At 41.3% G+C, this 19,252-nt stretch overlaps 2 protein-coding genes across 4 annotated transcripts; one reads left to right on the top strand and one right to left on the bottom strand.

Moving 5' to 3' along the window:
- Positions 1–506: 506 nt before the first annotated feature.
- On the bottom strand, positions 507–3,812 carry mettl27 (methyltransferase like 27). 3 transcript variants are annotated; one of them, XM_083788732.1, is made up of 6 exons: positions 3,716–3,812; positions 3,014–3,145; positions 2,660–2,788; positions 1,641–1,776; positions 833–925; positions 507–739 (listed from the first exon to the last, which is right to left on the bottom strand). In XM_083788732.1, exons 1-6 carry the CDS (start codon positions 3,755–3,757, stop codon positions 531–533), a joined length of 741 nt encoding a protein of 246 aa, XP_083644858.1. In that variant the 5' UTR covers positions 3,758–3,812; the 3' UTR covers positions 507–530. The 3 variants fall into 3 exon arrangements, with proteins under 3 accessions (XP_083644858.1, XP_083644856.1, XP_083644857.1); XM_083788730.1 differs by having other exon boundaries at positions 507–925; XM_083788731.1 differs by lacking the exon at positions 3,716–3,812 and adding an exon at positions 3,439–3,506 and having other exon boundaries at positions 507–925.
- Positions 3,813–3,823: 11 nt separating this feature from the next.
- On the top strand, positions 3,824–16,776 carry nf2b (NF2, moesin-ezrin-radixin like (MERLIN) tumor suppressor b). Its single transcript, XM_083787524.1, has 17 exons — positions 3,824–4,322; positions 4,762–4,862; positions 5,600–5,725; positions 7,217–7,339; positions 7,436–7,519; positions 7,687–7,755; positions 7,934–8,016; positions 9,039–9,114; positions 9,278–9,415; positions 9,571–9,645; positions 9,743–9,856; positions 10,912–11,034; positions 12,902–13,119; positions 13,778–13,880; positions 14,343–14,473; positions 14,830–15,001; positions 15,531–16,776. The coding sequence occupies exons 2-17, from the start codon at positions 4,773–4,775 to the stop codon at positions 15,576–15,578; spliced, it is 1,773 nt and encodes a 590-aa protein (XP_083643650.1). The 5' UTR covers positions 3,824–4,322; positions 4,762–4,772; the 3' UTR covers positions 15,579–16,776.
- The last annotated feature ends 2,476 nt before the right edge of the window (positions 16,777–19,252 follow it).

Below are 19,252 nucleotides of genomic sequence, written 5' to 3'. Positions count from 1 at the left end.
TTCGTTTCCATTGCAACACAATTGCAACAATTCTCAGAATAAATGAATGAATAAGGGAATAGTTTACATTGGGAGTTATAAACTGCATTCTAAATTATAATACACAAACATTCATCTGGAATTTCCCATTGTCTCAGAATTCATTTTCATATCTTCGACCTCTGAGCGATACTTTGTGAGACACTAAATATCATTAACTAAATGGGCTTACTAGGCTGTAGGAGCTACAGTAACAAGCTTTATGAAAAGCCACTGGACTGGACTGTTTGTCAATATGCTCAAAGGGTTTAATTTTAACCTTCATGTTATGATACTCTCCATCCCGGGCGTACAATTACACCACTAGTTAATTTGTGTGCACATGAAGCCATTGATGAGAGTTGTTGTATTATTGCTTGAATTATTTAATTAAAAATACAAACAGACTAAATAACATCAGAGTGCAAATGGACAACTACTGTATGACTCTAAAAAGAGTAATAGTTATCCATGTGCACTGTAGCTGCCTACAATAATTCTTATGTAGGCAGCTACAGAGGTGAGGTCTTGTACAGGTAGACATGACCAGGTATGTATCCCTCCTCGTGCTCCGACACTGCTCTTTCCCACTCCCGTTCCTCTGTGACCTCCACTGCGCTCCACAGCTCCTCTTTCTCCATCAGCCTCAGCTCACGCTCCAGTGCAGCTTTGTACTCCACATTGTCCGTGTTAGCCCTGGTCGTCATGCACACATAGCCACCTTGTGGGGGACAGGTGCCACTGCACTGAGTGCACAGACTTGCACAGGAAGTGAGGAACATAAACATTATACAAGACAGTGAAAAGAGCTCACCTGGTTTGGCTGCCCTACAAAGATCTCTGACCACACTAACAGGAACTTGGCCAAAACTCAGTGCTCCAACAATCACAACCACATCAAATGAACCTGCAGGAGGAAGACAGTGGACAAAGAGAGAGAGAGAATGGTGCATTTATATAGCGCCTTTATCCAAGGCGCTTTACATAGATTGTGCATTACATTCACCCATTCACACACACATTCATACACCGATGGCGGCGGAAACCATGCAAGGCACCACCAGCACATCAGGAGCAATTAGGGGTTCAGTGTCTTGCTCAAGGACACTACGACACTAGCCTGGGGTCCACTTATGCTTTCTATGGCATAGGCAGCTCATTGCAGGATCCACCGCGAGAATCTAGACGCAGCTGCGTGACATGAGACTAATTAACCCATTTTGGGGCAGGAACCCCTTTTAGTGTTAGCTTTATGTTATGCTTTAGCTATTGAAAAATAGCAGATCTACAAGCTCATAGCGCGCCACCAAGTGGCGCGCTACGAGCTTGTAGGTCTGCTATTTTTGAAAAATCGAAGAAAACTGTCAGGATGTAGTGTGTAGTGTGTGTACGTCAATTTAACAAATCTGCAGACGATAAGAAATCAGCAGAGAGTGATCGACGTTTGCGCTACTCTATGCCGAATTGAAGTGGACTCGGCCACAGACTTTCTTTTTTCTCCCTGGAAATAAAAACGTCTGGGTTTCCGAGGCTACTTCAGAGAGAGAGAGAGAGAGAGAGAGAGAGAGAGAGAGAGAGACATTGATATACAGTTAAATATCAGCAGTATAGCACTGAATTACCCCACTGAATAGGTAGTGGCTCTGTTCCCAGCATGCATTCTTTGAGGTCCTGGTAAAGGCCAGTGTGTTTGGCCATCTCCAGCATAGACCTGCTGCCATCAACGCCCACGAAATATCTGAACCCATGGCTTTTCATCTGGACAACAGAGACACAACAAGTTATGTGCAAGATAACCCTCCTAAATAGAGGATTAGGGACAGCCATAATAGGTAGATGGTCACCGTAGGCTGTAAGGTCACCGGTTTGCCCCTGGTCTGCAGGTTAATGCAGTTTTGTATTGAAATTGAAATCTGAGAAACAACAGAACAATAATAATGGAAACACTGATTTAAATTAAGATAAGCCTACATAAGCAGATCGAATCTGAAGACCATCACAGTAATACGGATGTGTCAGCATAATCATGCAGTAGAAAAATAACCAGCAGAAATATGTCAACTACAATAAGCATAGAATAATTGTGAATTTATTTTAATGCATACAGTATGAAGTGTAACCTGACGCTGCCAGATCCAAGAAGCTTGCTACACAAATTTGTTTCACAGCTTATTGGGATCTGGGATCACGGAAGCAAATTTGATGACGGGGCTGTTCCTTTTTTTCAAGATACTTGGTAGATGATTGGATGGGACCGTCTGTCTATCACCGTGTGGGCGTGCAAACACAACCAATCATATTGACGTGTCTATATAGCTTCACGTCCGGTTTCGCACATATACCGCCCTTAGCTCACGCTGATTGGTCCGGTACGGAACGGATTTTTGTCAGCTCAACTGCCTGAGAGATCCCAGATGAGTGCTGTGTTGGGGAACATGGTTACCCAATACCGCCCTCATCTGGCAGCGTCAGGTTATATGAAGTGAGCCAGTGTCCTTAAAGGTATTCCATTCTCAGTCACCAGGCAAAGATATTTTGTGTATCTCTGCATTATAGAAATCATTCACTGCATCATTGCTATGGATGTGTGGTGACTTCTTCTCATTCAAATTCTCTCTCTCTCTGTGTCTTGTGACTGTACCTGGATGGCCACCAGCCCAGTACCACAGGCCACATCCAATACCACTGCTGCCTCACGGTCACCATGGAAATGGGAAGAGATGTTGTTGGCTGCTAGACTTGGTGCCCGGTATTCTATGAGACCAACGTCCTGCACAGAGCAGTCACAACAAAGCACAAGTGTTTAATATACTGTAGGTCACTATGCAGCGGCAGCGTGTACAGAGGGGGGATAGCACATTTTACAATACATCTTAGAAGTCAACAGAATGGCATGTCTGTTTTTATCAGCTCTGCATCTGTCCAATGTCCAACTGTGAAGCTATTAAATGCTGTGGTATTTCTTATCAGCAACCCCCTATTTCTACTGCATTACCTGATCATAGTTCTGGGCCCAACTGTTGTAGAAGCCCATCTTATCTTCCGTCCCTGTGTTCTTGTGAGCCGACAAAATCACATCCTTTACGATCTCAAATGTTCTGCTGCAATCTGACATTTTTAAATCCACCTGTATAATGACATAGAGTAGCAGTGAGTTACTGTATACGTTTTGATTACCTAAACCAGTGTTTTCAATGAATCATTTTCTATGACACAAGACACTTTATATGACCTATTCATACAGTTTTCAAATCAGCCTCATGGTGGCGCTACAACAGGCCAAGTTGCGTCTCTCTCTCTCACACACACACACACACACACACACACACACACACACACACAAACCCAAACAAACATGTTCCACTTCCAGTCAGCTAACCCCCATGCACGATGAAATATATCAAATACTCTCCCTCTCACCTGGCCAGACAATCATTGAGTGTAGGAAGCAAGTTCAAGGGAAACAACGTGGTTTTAGACGCCACTGCACATTACATTTATATGCTGTTGGAAGTTTATTTCCTTGATTTACTGCCAGGTCGGTAGCTCCTAAGCGAATAAATATGCGACTGTGAAATGTATTTCAAGTTCAAAACAATAGCTGCAAATGGCACATTCAAAGTGGCAAAGCCGTCGGATTCGTACATCCAGACAGACTCATAAAAGCTTTAAATAAAAATACAAGACCAAGAACTACCTTATGCACAGGTCCTTGAAGTTGTTTTGGATTCCGTGACATGCGCAGTTGCGCACTCAGTAGTTTGACCTGTCCTGTTGGTCTGTTTTATGTTTTATTTTGAATGGCTAATTTCCATCAGGGTATTGTTGCAAAAGTACAGCTTTAAAACAGAAATGTCCGTAAATAACAATCCAAACAATAACATCACAATCAGTAGATGATGAACAAAAATAAATAATAAAAGTGTGCTGCTGCTGTTCATGTTGCCACCTGTAGAGTCAAAACAAAAGCTTCTGGAAAGTCCTGAAGGCTAACAGCTAGGCTAACTTTAACGCTGCCACATATCCATTGATTATTCAGTGTTTCTGAAACCAGGGACAGACGTTTTACAAATCTACAAAGACGGGGGGAAACGCTATTTGGATCCGAAACGTAAACCATGGAGATGCATTCAAAGTGTCGCTCTTCCTACAACTGGTTTTGGTGTGTCTTCGTGGCATAATTGGGTTGTTACGTTAGCTATAGCTTAGCATTGGTGTCCCAACAATAAGAAAACACCCCCAGCTCGGCACATTGACTCACGGGGACGAGGCCTTGTCTTCCCTATTGTTGGTGACTCGTCCAGGTAATGATATTGTGGACTGAGGAGGTTGTTGTTGCTTTTGATAGGTATAGAGTTATAGTAGGAACAAGTCAAACACAGGCTTCTCACAGACAGAGACACAGACACCAGTGTCAGACAACAACACATCAATTACAACATCCAAGCTAACATCACATCAAACAGTAACACCACAGCAACATCACATAATTACACCCAAGCTAATAAGCATCAACAATAACATTCTCAGCGAACACACATCAACAATAACATCTCAGCTAACGTTGGTGAGTGCTGCTGCTGATGTCCAAATCTGAATACAGTGAAACTACAGTGTGATGATTACAGAGGGATGGCCATATCCAGTCCACCATAGCAACAGTAACATGTTGTTATGACCCTTTCTCTGGCTGAAGTTTATTTTGACCGGTTAGAACACTTTCTTTCTTTCTTTCCTTCACAGATTCATTCAACATGTCCATATTAGGATTAAAGAAGAAACAGCCAAAGACTTTCAAAGTCAAAGTGATCACCATGGATGCTGAAATGGAATTCAGCTGTGAGGTAGGCTACACGTCTTTGTGCATGCTATTGTACTGTAACTACTGGTTGGGTATGGTAAATTAAATTGACCAAATACCTATATAGATATTGTGAAGATGACTATTTTTAACTAAGTGCAGCAGGTTTCCTTTCCCCCCAGGTTTACTGTTTGGGGGGGGGGGGGTTACCTGAGCTAGCTGGATGCAGATGGGATGCGTGTGATAGGATATATCATATTCACTACTTGGTTAACCTGTTAATTCTGCTTGCTTTGTGAAATAAATATCACATCATAAGTGCCTTTAGGTAACCTCTAGCCCCTCTCGGGACCCCCTGGGTCAGCTCATTCTATCGTTGCTACCCATGGGGTCCCTCGTCAGAAGTTTGTTTTCCTATGCAAATGATGGAACGCAGACATAAATATCGTCGGAAACGTCATCTCTGCGGCGTTTGAGTGATTCTGATCACGTTTCAAACGACGCATATAAGAGCTATAGGATACAACGAAAACCGCAGAGAATTTTCCTGTGCTGATATCACCATATTACATATCCTTAGATTTTATATTAATTTGTCCTTTCTTTATTGCAACTATATTAGATATCTAGGCTATTTCTGGATACATGATATACTTAAATATCTTTGTCTGATGTTGAAAACGTTTTAGATGTTTGCCTAGAACGGCTGAGGACTGGTACCAGCTACTAGCAAAAAACCATGACCTCACCAACTTACTGCTCATTCTCCATTCCTCTCAGGTGAAATGGAAAGGGAAAGATTTGTTTGATCTAGTGTGTCGCACCGTTGGTTTGAGGGAGACCTGGTTCTTTGGCCTGAGATACACAGTAAAAGACACTTATGCTTGGCTGAAGCCAGAGAAACGGGTGAGTGAAATGGATGGAATGTATTACCTTTTTCCCTGAAAAACATTATTACAGCTAATTATGGCAGACTTCACTGGAATGCCATTTCCATTGTTAGCACAGGTAAATGTGTTATGTATTGGAACTGGGCATTGATTCACTGCACTTGTCTAGCCAAAACATTTGGCTAGACAGGCGGCAGGCCAGTAGCCAGTAGAGAGGCAGCCCTCCAACAGGACTTGAATTCAAGTTCCGTTTCTGCCCCACTTGAACAATGTGTTCAATCCATAATGCTTATAGCCCTCCTATATTCAGCAATTATTACTGACATGATGATGTACGATGATAAGAGCACCCCTCACTTCATACGGGTGTGATTTTTACTAAATTGACAGACGTTTCGGTCTCTCTGTTGTCTGGACCGTCATCAAGAGTGTCTCTTGACAGCCTTGATGTCTGTCAATTTGAATGTAAGCGGATGTGTGATTGGGAATATTTCCTTTGCATATTATGAATTGAAATATTAGGAATTGAAATCCTGTAATGTAGCAGTAACTGCAGTAGCCAATGAGAGCAAGTTCACCGGAAAGCTTCTGGTACTTGTCTGTCATTCACCTTATCAAAACTGACATTTAAATATGGAATGAATGCATCAACTCGGATAACTTCCTCTTGTTTATTATTTCACTGGGATTTACATACCGGTACGTTAAAACATTTCAGCTGATTGCACAATTTTTCATATGACCATTCGTGTTAAGATGAATCCCTTGCTTCTGACATAAATAACACAAAAATCACACCTGTGTGAAGTGAGGGGCGCTCTTATCAGCATACATCATCTCATACATCACAATTTGCGTTATCTTCACTTTTCTGTCCTTTTTTTTCTTTCTTTTTTAATACTGTTTTTATTAGGCATTTGTATTTGACATTACTATCTAAACATGAGAGAGAATTATAAATAATAGAAACACCTCCTTTTGACCAATGGGTCAGGTAGGAATATAGATTCCATTGATGTGTCCTCACTTTTTATCCTCAATATCTACTTTACTCAGCCAATCAAATCATCGCTATGGGGTGCTCAGCCAATCAAATCATCGCTATGGGGTACACACAAACAGACAAAGCTGGGCATAGTAGGCTAGCGCCCCTCAAAAGAATTTACCGGAAAATTGAGTTAAAGCAATCGTAGTTTTAAAACAAAATTGAGCCTTTTGTTCTCCGTCCGTGAAGTGAATGGAAATTACTCAAATGAGTGATGGCGAGGAATTAAAGGTTAAATCTGTCCTGTAGTCTCCCAGCTTAAAAAAAAAGAAGAGAAAAACTTAGAAAATCCTCTGTTGTGCAACTTGTGCATCCAGCATAACAAGCTCTGTGGCTGTCTGCAGTGCTCTGACCTCCACATTAGAGCATGGTCTGTGAAGAGAAACTCCCCACAGGGAATTAATTGAAAAGAAAATCAATGTGCTCTCGTCTGATGTTGTTTTCTTCTATTTGTTCATTAAGGTCTTGGATCAAGAGGTTCCAAAGGACTCACCCATAACATTTCATTTCCTCGCAAAGTTCTTCCCCGAGAAAGTCGAAGAGGAATTGGTCCAGGAAATAACTCAGCACCTCTTTTTCCTACAGGTGAATTAGCTTCGGTAACCCACCACCAGTCTGAATTCCATATGGGACCATACATTAGTCGAACACCTATTCATGTGTCCTTTCAACACTTTTTAGGTGAAGAAGCAGATACTAGATGAAGAGATATTCTGTTCACCTGAAGCCTCTGTTCTACTTGCATCGTATGCTGTTCAAGCGAAGGTAATAAAGTTCGATGGCAATTTCAGCTTGATTCAGACTTTGTCAGTACAGCATATCAATAATGCATGTGTCTACTTGGTGCCTTATGATATTTTATGCATAGCATATATTGAATTTAGAAGTTTGATGATTTTTGCTTTCAATTCTCATCTGGCATTCTGACATAGTATGGGGACTATGACCCGAACTTTCACAAGCGAGGCTTTTTGGCTCAAGATGAGCTACTACCAAAAAGCGTAAGTATAACCAACTTTTTTCTTTTTTTCCAATCCTTTCTATATTAAAATATACATTTGTGCTGTCGTATACTAATAATTTTACTTTGGTATTATGATAAAAACACCACACACACGGTCCTCTGTACATCAATTTGTGTCTTCTGTTAAATTCTGTTCTTCTGCGTTTGTACTTCAGGTTTTGATGCAGTATCAAATGACAGCCGACATGTGGGAGGAGAAGATCACAGCATGGTATGCTGAGCACAGAGGCATCGCCAGGTAAGACAGGTGCAGACAGTACAGTAACCACTTAAAACCTATGTACTTACTACTTAATGGCCGAGGTATCTGTTGTAAACTCCCAAGTACTGGACCCTCGTCTGGTTTGACAGACAGGTAGTGTGTGCAGGCTGGGTGGTGTGTGATAATCCGGTTGAAGTATTCCTTCGGTACGGCGACTGCGGCGGCGGGCCCGGGAGAACAATAATGCAACACGAGACAGTATCACGCTAAAGGTTCACAAAGTTTATTACACAAACAGGAACATATATAGTGCTGGATCATAATGACGTGACAACAAGATATCAGACATAATAACGTGCCTACTGCAGCAAGGCTGACCTTGCTGTCACCGAGATGTGTCTCGTAGCCTAACTATAAAGTATGCTACAGTTCAGGCAGTACACAATACATATCAAGTACACTGTGTCTCACGTTCAAGTACACAGACATGGGCGATCATGATTATAACAGTAACCCACAGGTCTTCTTTTCCCTCTACACACCAAATCTCTTCACCGAAAACAGCAGCTCTACAAGGCATCTGCTATTTTTCTGCTATTTTTACTGAATGCTCGCCTATTATAACACGCCCAGCATAGGGATGCTAGGGTTCAAGTGGTCAAATCAGGATGAGGGATGGCGGCTGTAACTGAGTTAGGAAGATGGAGAGGCCATCAGAGAATCAAGAGGTTGCCAGTTGGACACTCATCTCATTCAGTGTACGTGTCAAAGTGTACTTGAGCAAGAACCACAAATACTGCTCCTAATTGTTAGGGCAGGTAAATACAAATATGCCAACAACAACAACTAAGGGGACAGCATTTTCCTTTATTTCAATCAGCAAGGACCGAGAGTGCTTATGATTCTGGGAACATAAACTGATAAAAAAAGGCATAACAATCCTAGCTTCAGTGGGTTGAACTCTGTGAATATGCTCTCTTTTTTGCTGATGTGCTATTATGTCTGATTGTGTGCACTGTGCAATATAACTTTGATCACTGCCCCTCCCCCCAATAAAGGGACGAGGCAGAGATGGATTACCTGAAGATTGCCCAGGACCTGGAGATGTATGGGGTCAGCTACTTTGCCATCACTGTGAGTGAACTGAAGAAGTGGCATGACCACTTAAGCCCTATAAAATTTACCCTAAAATGTACCTTTGCCAATAATGACATGCCCAAAGCGGGGTCACCTGACCAGGGTGAAAGTGACTATGCTTCTGATGGTCATTCTCTGTTTGTTTGATTCATTACATCAGCAAAACAAGAGGGATACAGACTTATTACTGGGAGTGGATGCCCAGGGTCTCCACATCTACAGCCCCAACAACAAACTCAGCTCAACAAAGTCATTTCCGTGGAGCGGCATTCGCAATATCTCGTACAGTGAGAAGGAGGTAAGTGCAGGCCAGGCTATAGGTAACCCACAGTGGTTGCATGATTGCTTGAAGGACGCAAAAAAAACAAGTATACTCAAAAAGGGTACCTGGGGTCTCAGCCTGGTGCACAGACTATATTTGCTACTGTTAACGGAATTATTCCCACCTTGCAGTTCACAATAAAACCTCTGGACAAGAAGAAAGATGTCTTCAAATTCTACTCATCCCAACTACGGGTCAACAAACTGGTAAGTCATTCACGCATCCTGCGTAACGTTGAGTTATATGCGGCTAGCAAAGAAACGAATTTATCCCAAAATGCACTCATGTGCTCATGTCTACTAGATTCTGCAGCTGTGCATCGGCAACCATGACCTGTTCATGAGGAGGAGGAAGGTGGACTCCATTGAGGTGCAACAGATGAAGGCTCAGGCCAAGGAAGAGAAAGCCCGTAAAAAGGTCAGATTGTTTTAAAACATTTACATTTTTGCTCTTATCTTTAATTTTCTCCCAAAGTAAAATGCTATAGTTAGATAACATGCACCAGTAGATGAATGGATCAACATCAACCACATACAGTGCAGAAATTGCAATGTCCCATGTTCAATTCTGACTAGAAAGATGTCTTTCCATCTCTCCACTCAGCTCAAATGTATTTGTATATGGACCTTTATCACTGTTGCAGTCTTAAATGGCTTTACAGGCACACATTTAACAAATGCAACAAACAATATCACCTGTCATAACACCCTCTGTCAGACAAGGATAATTTAAAATCTTAAATCTAATATAATGTGGATATGTGTTTGTATAATCTGTCTATTATATTGTTTTGAAAAATGTTGAAAATCTTTGAAAAAGGGGCATCTGCTGGCCTAGCGGTCCTGGTGCATCCACGTATGGGCTCTGGCCTGGCATCGCGTGTTCGAGACCTGTTCATGACGTCGGGGTTAATGTTGTTTAATTCAGTTCTGTTTTGGGAGCTTTCCATACTTTTCCATTCTATTGAGAGTGTATATACTGTAGGTGGGCAGCGGGCGCCCGCCTGCCAAGTGGTCCAGGCGCATGCCACATATAGGCTCTGGCCTGACAGCGCGTCACGTGTTCGAGTCCCATTCATTTTTTTTTAATCAAATGTTTTTTATTAAAGACAAAAAATCACAATAAGACACGTTAACATCATGAATGACTAAAGAAAACAAAACACATATAAAAACAACACATAACAGCAAAAGCAAGGAACACAAAAACAAACAATCCCACCCACCCCTCCCCCCGAGACCAAAGATGCCACAAAATGTCAGTACTCCTACTACTGTGCAATGGGAACAAAAAATTAATAATGATTGTTCGAGTCCCATTCATGACCTTTGCTGCATGATGTCTCTCCCCATCTCTCTCTCTCTCTCCCCTTTTCCTATCTATCTTGATACTATCAATAAAGGCAGAAAAGCCAAAAGAACTGGTCTTTAAGTAAATACCGCCGTTGATAAGTGTGTTGATACCCCGTCTAGGTGGAGCGGCAGATCCTGGCGAGGGAGAAGCAGATGAGGGAAGAAGCAGAACGAGCCAAGGAGGAGATGGAGAGAAGGCTCTTCCAGTTGCAGGACGAGGCGCGACTGTCCAACGAGGCGCTGGTGAGGACGACGAGTACCCCTTTCACACCACGCAGCGAGCAGACGATGTCATACAAATAAATTACCAAACTAAATACAAGTCGAAATTGGGATAATCTGTATTATTTACACCACTAGTGTGTAGTAGTGATTAGGGTTGGGATTCGGAACCGGGTCCATTTCAGACCCGGTTCCGACATTGCGGATCCGGAGCCGGTTCCATCGTTTTTGTATTAACGGTTCCCCAAACGGTTCTCATCAGTCGTCATTTAGCTCCGCTGTGTCTGTGCAATGTGCATGCATGCAAGCAGAGCCTGAGGTGACGTCACCCCACCTAAAGGAGTGTGTCGGGTCGGGGAGGATACGCCCACTGTTCTGTGCATTCAGCGACCGCTCACCGCCACGGAGCGAGTGATGTCGAAGAGATCTCCAAAGTGTGGTTAACAGAGAGGGAAATGACTCTGAGGCTGAGCACGCAAAGTGGAATAAATGTTATGCTATAGTTCCCTGCAAAGGTTGTTGCAACTTGTACCAGTTGCACGTCCACATTGATGAAACAACTCAAAATCAATACGCCTACACGAGTCCACAACTCACGAGAATAATCTAGGCAAATCGCGTTTGAGAGCCATGCGGAAAGCTCACACTCCCCGCAGCTCCACCACAGCCGGCGGGGGATGAGGATGATGCAAGGCTGGTTCACTTTCCCCAGGCTAGTAACGTAATAGAAAATAAAAACTACTAATGTCTACAGAGCTTTTCATTAGGTGTATTGTACAACTGTTAATGGTGTTAATTTAGAACGCCAATGTCTCGACGTCTTTCTGTCTGATATTTTATGAATCATGCCAAATCAATTTTCTGCACTTATTTTTTACAACTTATAAGCAACTCAACTGCTTTTGATTTGGCTTTAAATTAATCGCGTGACTGTTGAGAGCCCAGCGTTTAGGTGCATATACCTCCATAGATTGATTAGCCTACTTTATAAACAGTTTGCAGAAAAAAGCACAGGAACGTAGCCTACAGTTCAATACAAGGTCTGCTAAAAGGATTTTTTTTATTCCAAGAAAGCACTATTTGTTTCCATTAGGGTAAGGGGTCCTTCATATTAAATTAATCTGAACATTAAAGACAACATTTGTCACCACAACAATTATTTATTAAATCATTATTGCAATGTGTACTGTATTTAATATACAGCAAATTGCAATATATAGAGTAAAAATGATATTGTTGTGGTGGCTAGCTGGTGGTGGTGGTGGTGAAGTTTAAATAATAGTGCCACCTCATACTTGTAAAGTGCATTTTCAATAATTTCATTAATTAATTTGTTTTTATTATGTACTTGGTTAGGTTAGGTATAATATAAGCATCATTTATGTCAGAAAAAAGGGGAAAAAATAATATTAGGATCCGTTAAGGGAACCGTTAGGAACCGGAACCGTTAAGAGGGATCCGGGAAGGATCCGGAACCGTTAAAATCCTAACGAATCCCAACCCTAGTAGTGATTCTCAATCTTTAGTTCAAGGACCCTCTGTTTGATATGCATTAGACCAGTAACCACAAGTTCCTACTTAAAAAAACATGTACAGATCAGGGTTGTTTTCTTTCAGCTCAAAGGGCTACTCTTATAATGGTCCTGAACATTAAGCAAAAACAGTAAACCACACATCACAATACATGAAAATCACACTTGCCAAAACATTCCAGCCTTTTGCAGCTGGCTATCCTGTATCTATATCCTCAACTGCTACAATATAGTGTCTCTAGTTATGTCTGTTTAACTCCAACACGTTTCACTCAATTAAATTAACTTGTGTCTGCTCTTATAGAAGAACTATAGTGTGGAATTATAATTGAACATTCCGATGTCTCCTGTGTTAGCTGCGGTCGGAGGAGACGGCTGACCTCCTGGCGGAGAAGGCCCAGATTGCAGAGGAGGAGGCTAAGCTGCTGGCCCACAAAGCTGCCGATGCCGAACAGGAAAGACAGAGGCTGGAGGTCACGGCCATGAAAACCAAGGAGGAGAAGAGGCTGATGGAGCAGAAGATGAGGGAGGCAGAGCAGCTGGCCGTCAAGCTGGTGGAGCAGTCTGAGAGGAGGTAGGGCTCGGCTCCAGAGAACAAATAGATCTGTTTGCACAGTGACTGTATGCGAAGCACTTTGAGCTGCATCTCACGTTATGAAAGCTGAATCTTTTGCCTATAGCTTACAGATGTAAGGTATAGGAAAAAAGATGTATGATGGGAGCGAGACGGGAGATCTTCTACATGCTGTCTTGTGTTTAATTTTCCCTTTCCCATGTCCCTTGGGGTTGTTTTAATCATTACATTACAATAGTGTGGTTAATCATTTAGAACCCTAACCCGAAACTTCAAAAGGACATTAGCCAATCAAAATGATTGTTTTGCATACCGGCTGTGTATAACCCCTTATTGCTGGTCTTATTACTGAAGACCATAGTACGGCTTGGTGTTTGTATAGAACATGTTGTGCCTGTTAATAATAATAATAATAATAAATTTTATTTATATTATAATGTACTTGAAACAAACTGTTGTGGCAAAATACAAATCTTGTAGCCAGGGCCATCAGACAAAGGGCTACTGTATTTGCACATGTATCTTTACAACATGATGATAAAAACAAAATGGAGAAAAACAAACTATACTTTTATAGGGAAAGGAACAACAAAATTGTGCCGGAAGTTGTGCCTGTAGTTAACCATTCAATGGCTATGTTCTCTCTTTATGGCTCCAGGACCAAGGAGGCAGACCACCTGAAGCAGGACCTCACCGAGGCCAAGGATGCAGAGCGTAGAGCCAAACAGAAGCTACTGGAGATCACCAAGACCACATATCCGGTACTCTTGACTGCTGGATGCTCCCATTTCACGAAAACCAAATCTTGCGCTGTCGTAGATGTTGTAGATTTTGATATTTGTGTGTGATCAGACTAGCATTATTGTGTGGCATGATTCTCACAGCACTTCCTTTTCGCGGTTATAAGCCAGTGTGTTAGAGTATTTTAAAGCTCCTCCTACTCTTTTATTTGTCTAACACATCTCATACCAGATAAACTAAATATGCTTCACATAAAATAAAATAAAAATGCAAATATTGTACAAAGTGTAGCCACCCACACACGCCTTATATAACACACACCTATTCACAATGCAAATTATCAAACATTTAGGCCTCCTATCCCTCATTTCTCTTGTCTCCCCCTGCAAGGATCATCGTGACTAAATACACCATCATAGCTAGATGTAATGACACATGTAACCCACCAGCTGACTTCTACTTCTACTTGGGCTGTGTTACAGCTCATAGCGGCCTACTCCTCGCCCCCTCCTCCCCCCGATGCGGGAGACTTTGCCTATGAGTCTGCGTCCATGCGCATGGACTTCAAGGACTCTGACATGAAGAGACTGTCCATGGAGATAGAGAGAGAGAGGTTAGACCAGACCCCATTCTCTGTCTTTACTTCTGTATCACATCACATTGCATTACCCGTTGTCATCACGCATATATCTCCTTTCATACGTCTCTCTTTTCTCTCTGCTCAAAAATGTCTATGTTCATCGTTGTTTCCCTCACCTCCCCTTCTCCAAATCCCTCATTGCTTTAATTCAAATATTTCTCTCTCTTCGCTTTCACCTTAAAATTCCATTCCTCCCCTGTCGCTGCATTTGCTCCCATTTTCTTTCTTTTCTTTCTTTTGCTTTCCTATGTTCCTTCCCACCTTTCTTCCTTACATCCTTCTTTCCGTCATTGCTTCCCTCCCTCCCTCCCCTCCCTTGGCTGTCCTAGACTGGAGTACATGGAGAAGAGTAAACATCTGCAGGACCAGTTGAAGGAGCTGAAAACCGAGATAGAGTCTCTGAAGTTGGAGGAGCAGCAGCAGCAGCAGGCCTCGCTCTACAGTCTCCGGGGAGAGGCCAGGGGATATGTCCCTGAGCCCCTCTATGTGCCTCACAGCAATGTAAGTACACCCCACACTCATGTCTGGAGACTGTTCACGGTTTTATATTTATTTTTTATTTTATTCTTATTTATTTTTAAACGTGTTGAGCCCCAAAGTCAGCAGGAGATTTTCACTGTTTTTACCTTGTCCACACAATCCTTTTACTCTGTTAAAGTGGCCTACTCTTTGAGGATTTCACACAATATCGTTCATGTACACAATGGAATGTGCTGACATTTAGCTTTATGACAAACCATATGATGCTATAGCGTACAGTATGTTTTGTAATGATTTTATATTTCATTCTGCACAGCAGTTATTTGTTTTCAGATCGTCTAGTGTGGTAAAGAAATATAATGGATATTAATATAAACAAATGTTGGTTTTGTGCTCGCCTATGCTTTCATCCCCGTCGGTTAGCTATGTTGGGATTTCTCGGACCAGTGATCTTCCATTCAGTTTAGCTTCAGTCTCTGCAGCTCTTTCCACTGTGTTGTCCTCATTCATATAGCTAATCCACTGATACTGTCTTCTGTTTTGTTTACAGCGGAACTCTGCATACATGTCTCAGATGGCCTTCTTTGAAGAAGTTTGAGCCAGCCCCCACTCCACAGAGTGAAACGGAGAGACTCTGGCTGTTGTGACTTATTGCTTTTTGCTATCAAGACAGGCATCCACATATGCTTGACACTTTAAATTTTGTTTTTTATATCTGCTGAAAAGAAACGCATGATACACACGAATACATATGTTTATGGTGTGCTGTGGAAAGACTTCTCATCCATCCTTAATGACACCATGCCTCAAACAACCATAAAGTTAGGTTGTTCAGTTCACAACGGCTAATACACCAGGTTGCACTTCCTGCTACACGACAGGTTTTCTCCTCAAGACTTTTTATTTTATTTTGTATTATGTGTTATGAACACAATGTATATGTGCCAGGCATCTAACACTAATTCAGGACTTAGTGCTGAAAATGGGCGAGTGAATGAATTTTGAATTTTATGCCAGTGTTTTTGTAGTTTTGTTTTTAAGGGATATTGAGTCATTAGTTCAGTACAATTACTTCTGACTGGTGCCTTGGGAGATTCATTCATTCTCTTGGGTACAGGCGTCTTATATCTGTCACAATCTGCCCTAGACACAGTTTCTGCAAAGTATATAGGGCTTAAGTGGTATTGCAGATCTGCACAACGTATTATTTAAAGTCACATATCCATAGTACAGAAACTGACAGTGTTGTTGAATTTCCATGATTTTCTTTATGCTTACCTTGAAAAGTAAATCACCAAATTTAACCTAATCAGATTACCGGAGTAATTTACTGATGTTCTGCTTTTCAATATTGTCACTTGTCAAAACAAAACCCTCTAAAGATTTAAATCATCCATTCATTGGCAAAGTTATTCAAACAGATGTGCAGAAATCGTAGAGGTCATACATGTGTAAAAATCAGTATTCCATTGTTATTTTTGATCTTAAGTTTAAATGATATGAACTTGTCTTTGCGAATGCTTGGTAGCCTACACAGGACTACTTTTACTGAGAGACAAGCATGTTCCGCCACCATTTCCTATGCTTCATAATGCATGACAGATGCAGTAAGTTACTCCAAGGCCATATCAAGTGTTCTCTGTTTTCTTTTCGTTCTGTATTATAGACTGATGACGTGCCTTAAATGTACATTTGTGTTCTTTTTTGTATCGATACGTTTCATGTTACTGATATTGAATTTGATGATATTTGTGCTCCTGTGCCTTATAAAAAAATCTCTGGAGTTTGTGAATGTGGGTAGATGTACCAGCTGTTTGCAAACAAATATGAGACGATCAGAATAGCTGTTTTGTAGTATCAAACCGTCTATACTATAGTCTCTTTTTTACCCACCCTCATGGCCTTCTCAGGGTTAGTATTGGAAGTTATGAGATCAGGTAGATTCTACTAAATAGTCACACAATATTCTTCATATTGCCTCCAGCATACTATAACAGTGTGTGGGAACCCCATGCAATTATTAACAAACTAGCTCACGTGTGCATTGCTTTTTTATTTCAGTTGAAGGCATGGTTACATGCAGTGTGAATGAACGGTCGGGTCACACACACAAATATTTAAATGAACCATAAATGTTCCTTTTATTGGAACTGTCCAAAACTTTAACTTACTATGTGTCAGCATGGACAGCGTACAGTTAGCACACACACCTACCTACTGTAGATGAAACACACCCACGTTTTAACATTACTACCTGTAATAGCTGTTCACCTGTCAAAACTCAAAAGGGTCTTGAATTGATCAAAAGGTGGCTTATTGATTTGTCATAGGTACCCTGCACCATATTCCTCATATCTTTGACAAAGGGATGAGATTGAGGCAAAGTTTTCGTATTACAGTAGAAAGTTGACAAGACAATGGTAAAGTGTTCAGTTACTTTGCAGTGACCTAGACATGTGATTGAACTAATGAAGAGCTGACAATGACAAGTAATTGGGGTCAACAATTCAATTTCATGTCTGTCATTGTAACTCCATCGTGGTCTGGTTCTGTGATTGATGAGACCTGCTGTATGAAAGATTGTGGGCTAGATACTGTCTGATGAAGTACAATTCAGGCTAGTCATGATGGCACTTCAATTCATGGCTTCAGTGGGTATGTATAGCCATGCAAACACGATCTCGTGCAGTAAGTCGTCTGACAAATACAGATAATCTCTACTCAACATGAATACAGAGAAGGATCTCTCCAAGAATATCTTTACTTTTTACAAAGTGCATGGTGTTGTCCCCCCCCCCCCCCCCCCCCGCCAGTTTTCTTTGTCCAATAACCCTAATTTATTCCATCGTAATATTTCAGGCGTGATTTGAAATAATCAGAAATGCACAAACTATCAATGCTGTTGTAACACAAAGGTAATTTTGTGTCTACACTAGGTTCAGTAGAACACTTGACTGTGTATGTCAGTGGGGTCTTTGATCTGTACTGAGATGAAACAGGGAGTTGCATCTTCCCTCGTTTATGGAAAAGAATATAGTTGTCTTAATAAACAAATAACAGTATTTTAAAAGGAACCAAAGCTTGTGATATTTTAATGAATGACTCCAAAAGTTCAGATCCCCGACTTGACCTGGCACACTACAGAACCTCCGGACATGATGAGGTGGGCCGGAGCCTACTACTATTTCATCTTCATGTGCCTCCGTCTTCACTCAAGTATGAAAAATGAATGAAATGGCCGGGGCCAGGTGGTGGGAGTAAAGCGGAAACACTATTCAAGTAACCGAGGGATCATATAAGAGTTAGTTCCATCAAAGGGTCCTGCGTACGTTCATGCACATGTATGTTTCTCTGTGTGAATGTGTGCATGTCTAAAGTCATTTTTGGCTGAGTCTCTGCTTGTGCTACTGTACGTACAGTATGTACACAGTATCATGGCTGTATCTACTCGGATCATGAGTGATATAGGAAATGGGAATGGTAAATGGGAGCTGGTGTCATGGCAAAAGTGATTTATTGCCCAGTTTACAAAGCCTATCTACAGGCAGGTCAGATACAATCTGGATCAAACATAACGGGCAAATATGTGTCCATGGGGATAGCACAGATTTTTGGAAACCTTTATGTATCTTGTAAATGATTAATGATTGTGGGTGCAATGAAGCGTTTTCCATTTTATTTCAGTTTTCAAATATAAAGCCTAAACAAGGATAGATATGCGGTTTACCAGACATTTACAGCATCAAATGTCATGCCTGCATAATTATAAACTAAAGTTCAAGCAGGCATGATGTGCTTTTAGGAATTAATAGTATTGTTTCTGATGTGTTTGCTATTTCATATCCAATCCAATTTATTTATAGAGCACATTTAAAACAAGTGTTGAACCAAATACAGTAACAGTACACTGTACAGTACAGGTACAGTACTAGTGTACACTGTACAGTACAGTAACAGTACAGTAATAGTGTACAGTATAGTACAGTAATAGTGTACAGTACGGTACATGTACAGTTTACTACAGTACAGTAAATAGTGTACAGTACGGTACATGTACAGTTTACTACAGTACAGTACAGTACAGTACAGTACAGTACAGTACAGTACAGTACAGTTATGTGGCTGTAACTCATTATGGGGGTGAGTTCTAAAGCAGAAATCCCCATGATAGTGAATCCATTGACTTCGATGTGTTTTGGGTCACCAAGGGCCTATTCTATACATTACTTTGCCCATGATATTTACATCAAAATCTGTATTTTATGTCCTAAG

This window comes from Protomyctophum parallelum (genome assembly GCF_964188405.1).
Source record: "Protomyctophum parallelum genome assembly, chromosome: 1".
In the NCBI taxonomy this organism is placed as follows: domain Eukaryota; kingdom Metazoa; phylum Chordata; class Actinopteri; order Myctophiformes; family Myctophidae; genus Protomyctophum; species Protomyctophum parallelum.
Note: the sequence above shows the minus strand (reverse complement) of the source record. Positions and strands in the feature narration are given on the sequence as shown.

Coding starts and splice junctions, on each gene's coding strand:
- mettl27 (XM_083788730.1), bottom strand. CDS start 3,757: ATGTCACGGAATCCAAAACAACTTCAAGGACCTGTGCATAAG. Junction 2,789..3,013: donor GGGCCCAGAACTATGATCAG/GTAATGCAGTAG, acceptor TGCTCTGTGCAG/GACGTTGGTCTCATAGAATA. Junction 1,777..2,659: donor CTGGGCTGGTGGCCATCCAG/GTACAGTCACAA, acceptor TCTGTTGTCCAG/ATGAAAAGCCATGGGTTCAG.
- nf2b (XM_083787524.1), top strand. CDS start 4,773: ATGTCCATATTAGGATTAAAGAAGAAACAGCCAAAGACTTTCAAAGTC. Junction 7,756..7,933: donor ATGAGCTACTACCAAAAAGC/GTAAGTATAACC, acceptor TTTGTACTTCAG/GTTTTGATGCAGTATCAAAT. Junction 9,646..9,742: donor AACTACGGGTCAACAAACTG/GTAAGTCATTCA, acceptor CATGTCTACTAG/ATTCTGCAGCTGTGCATCGG.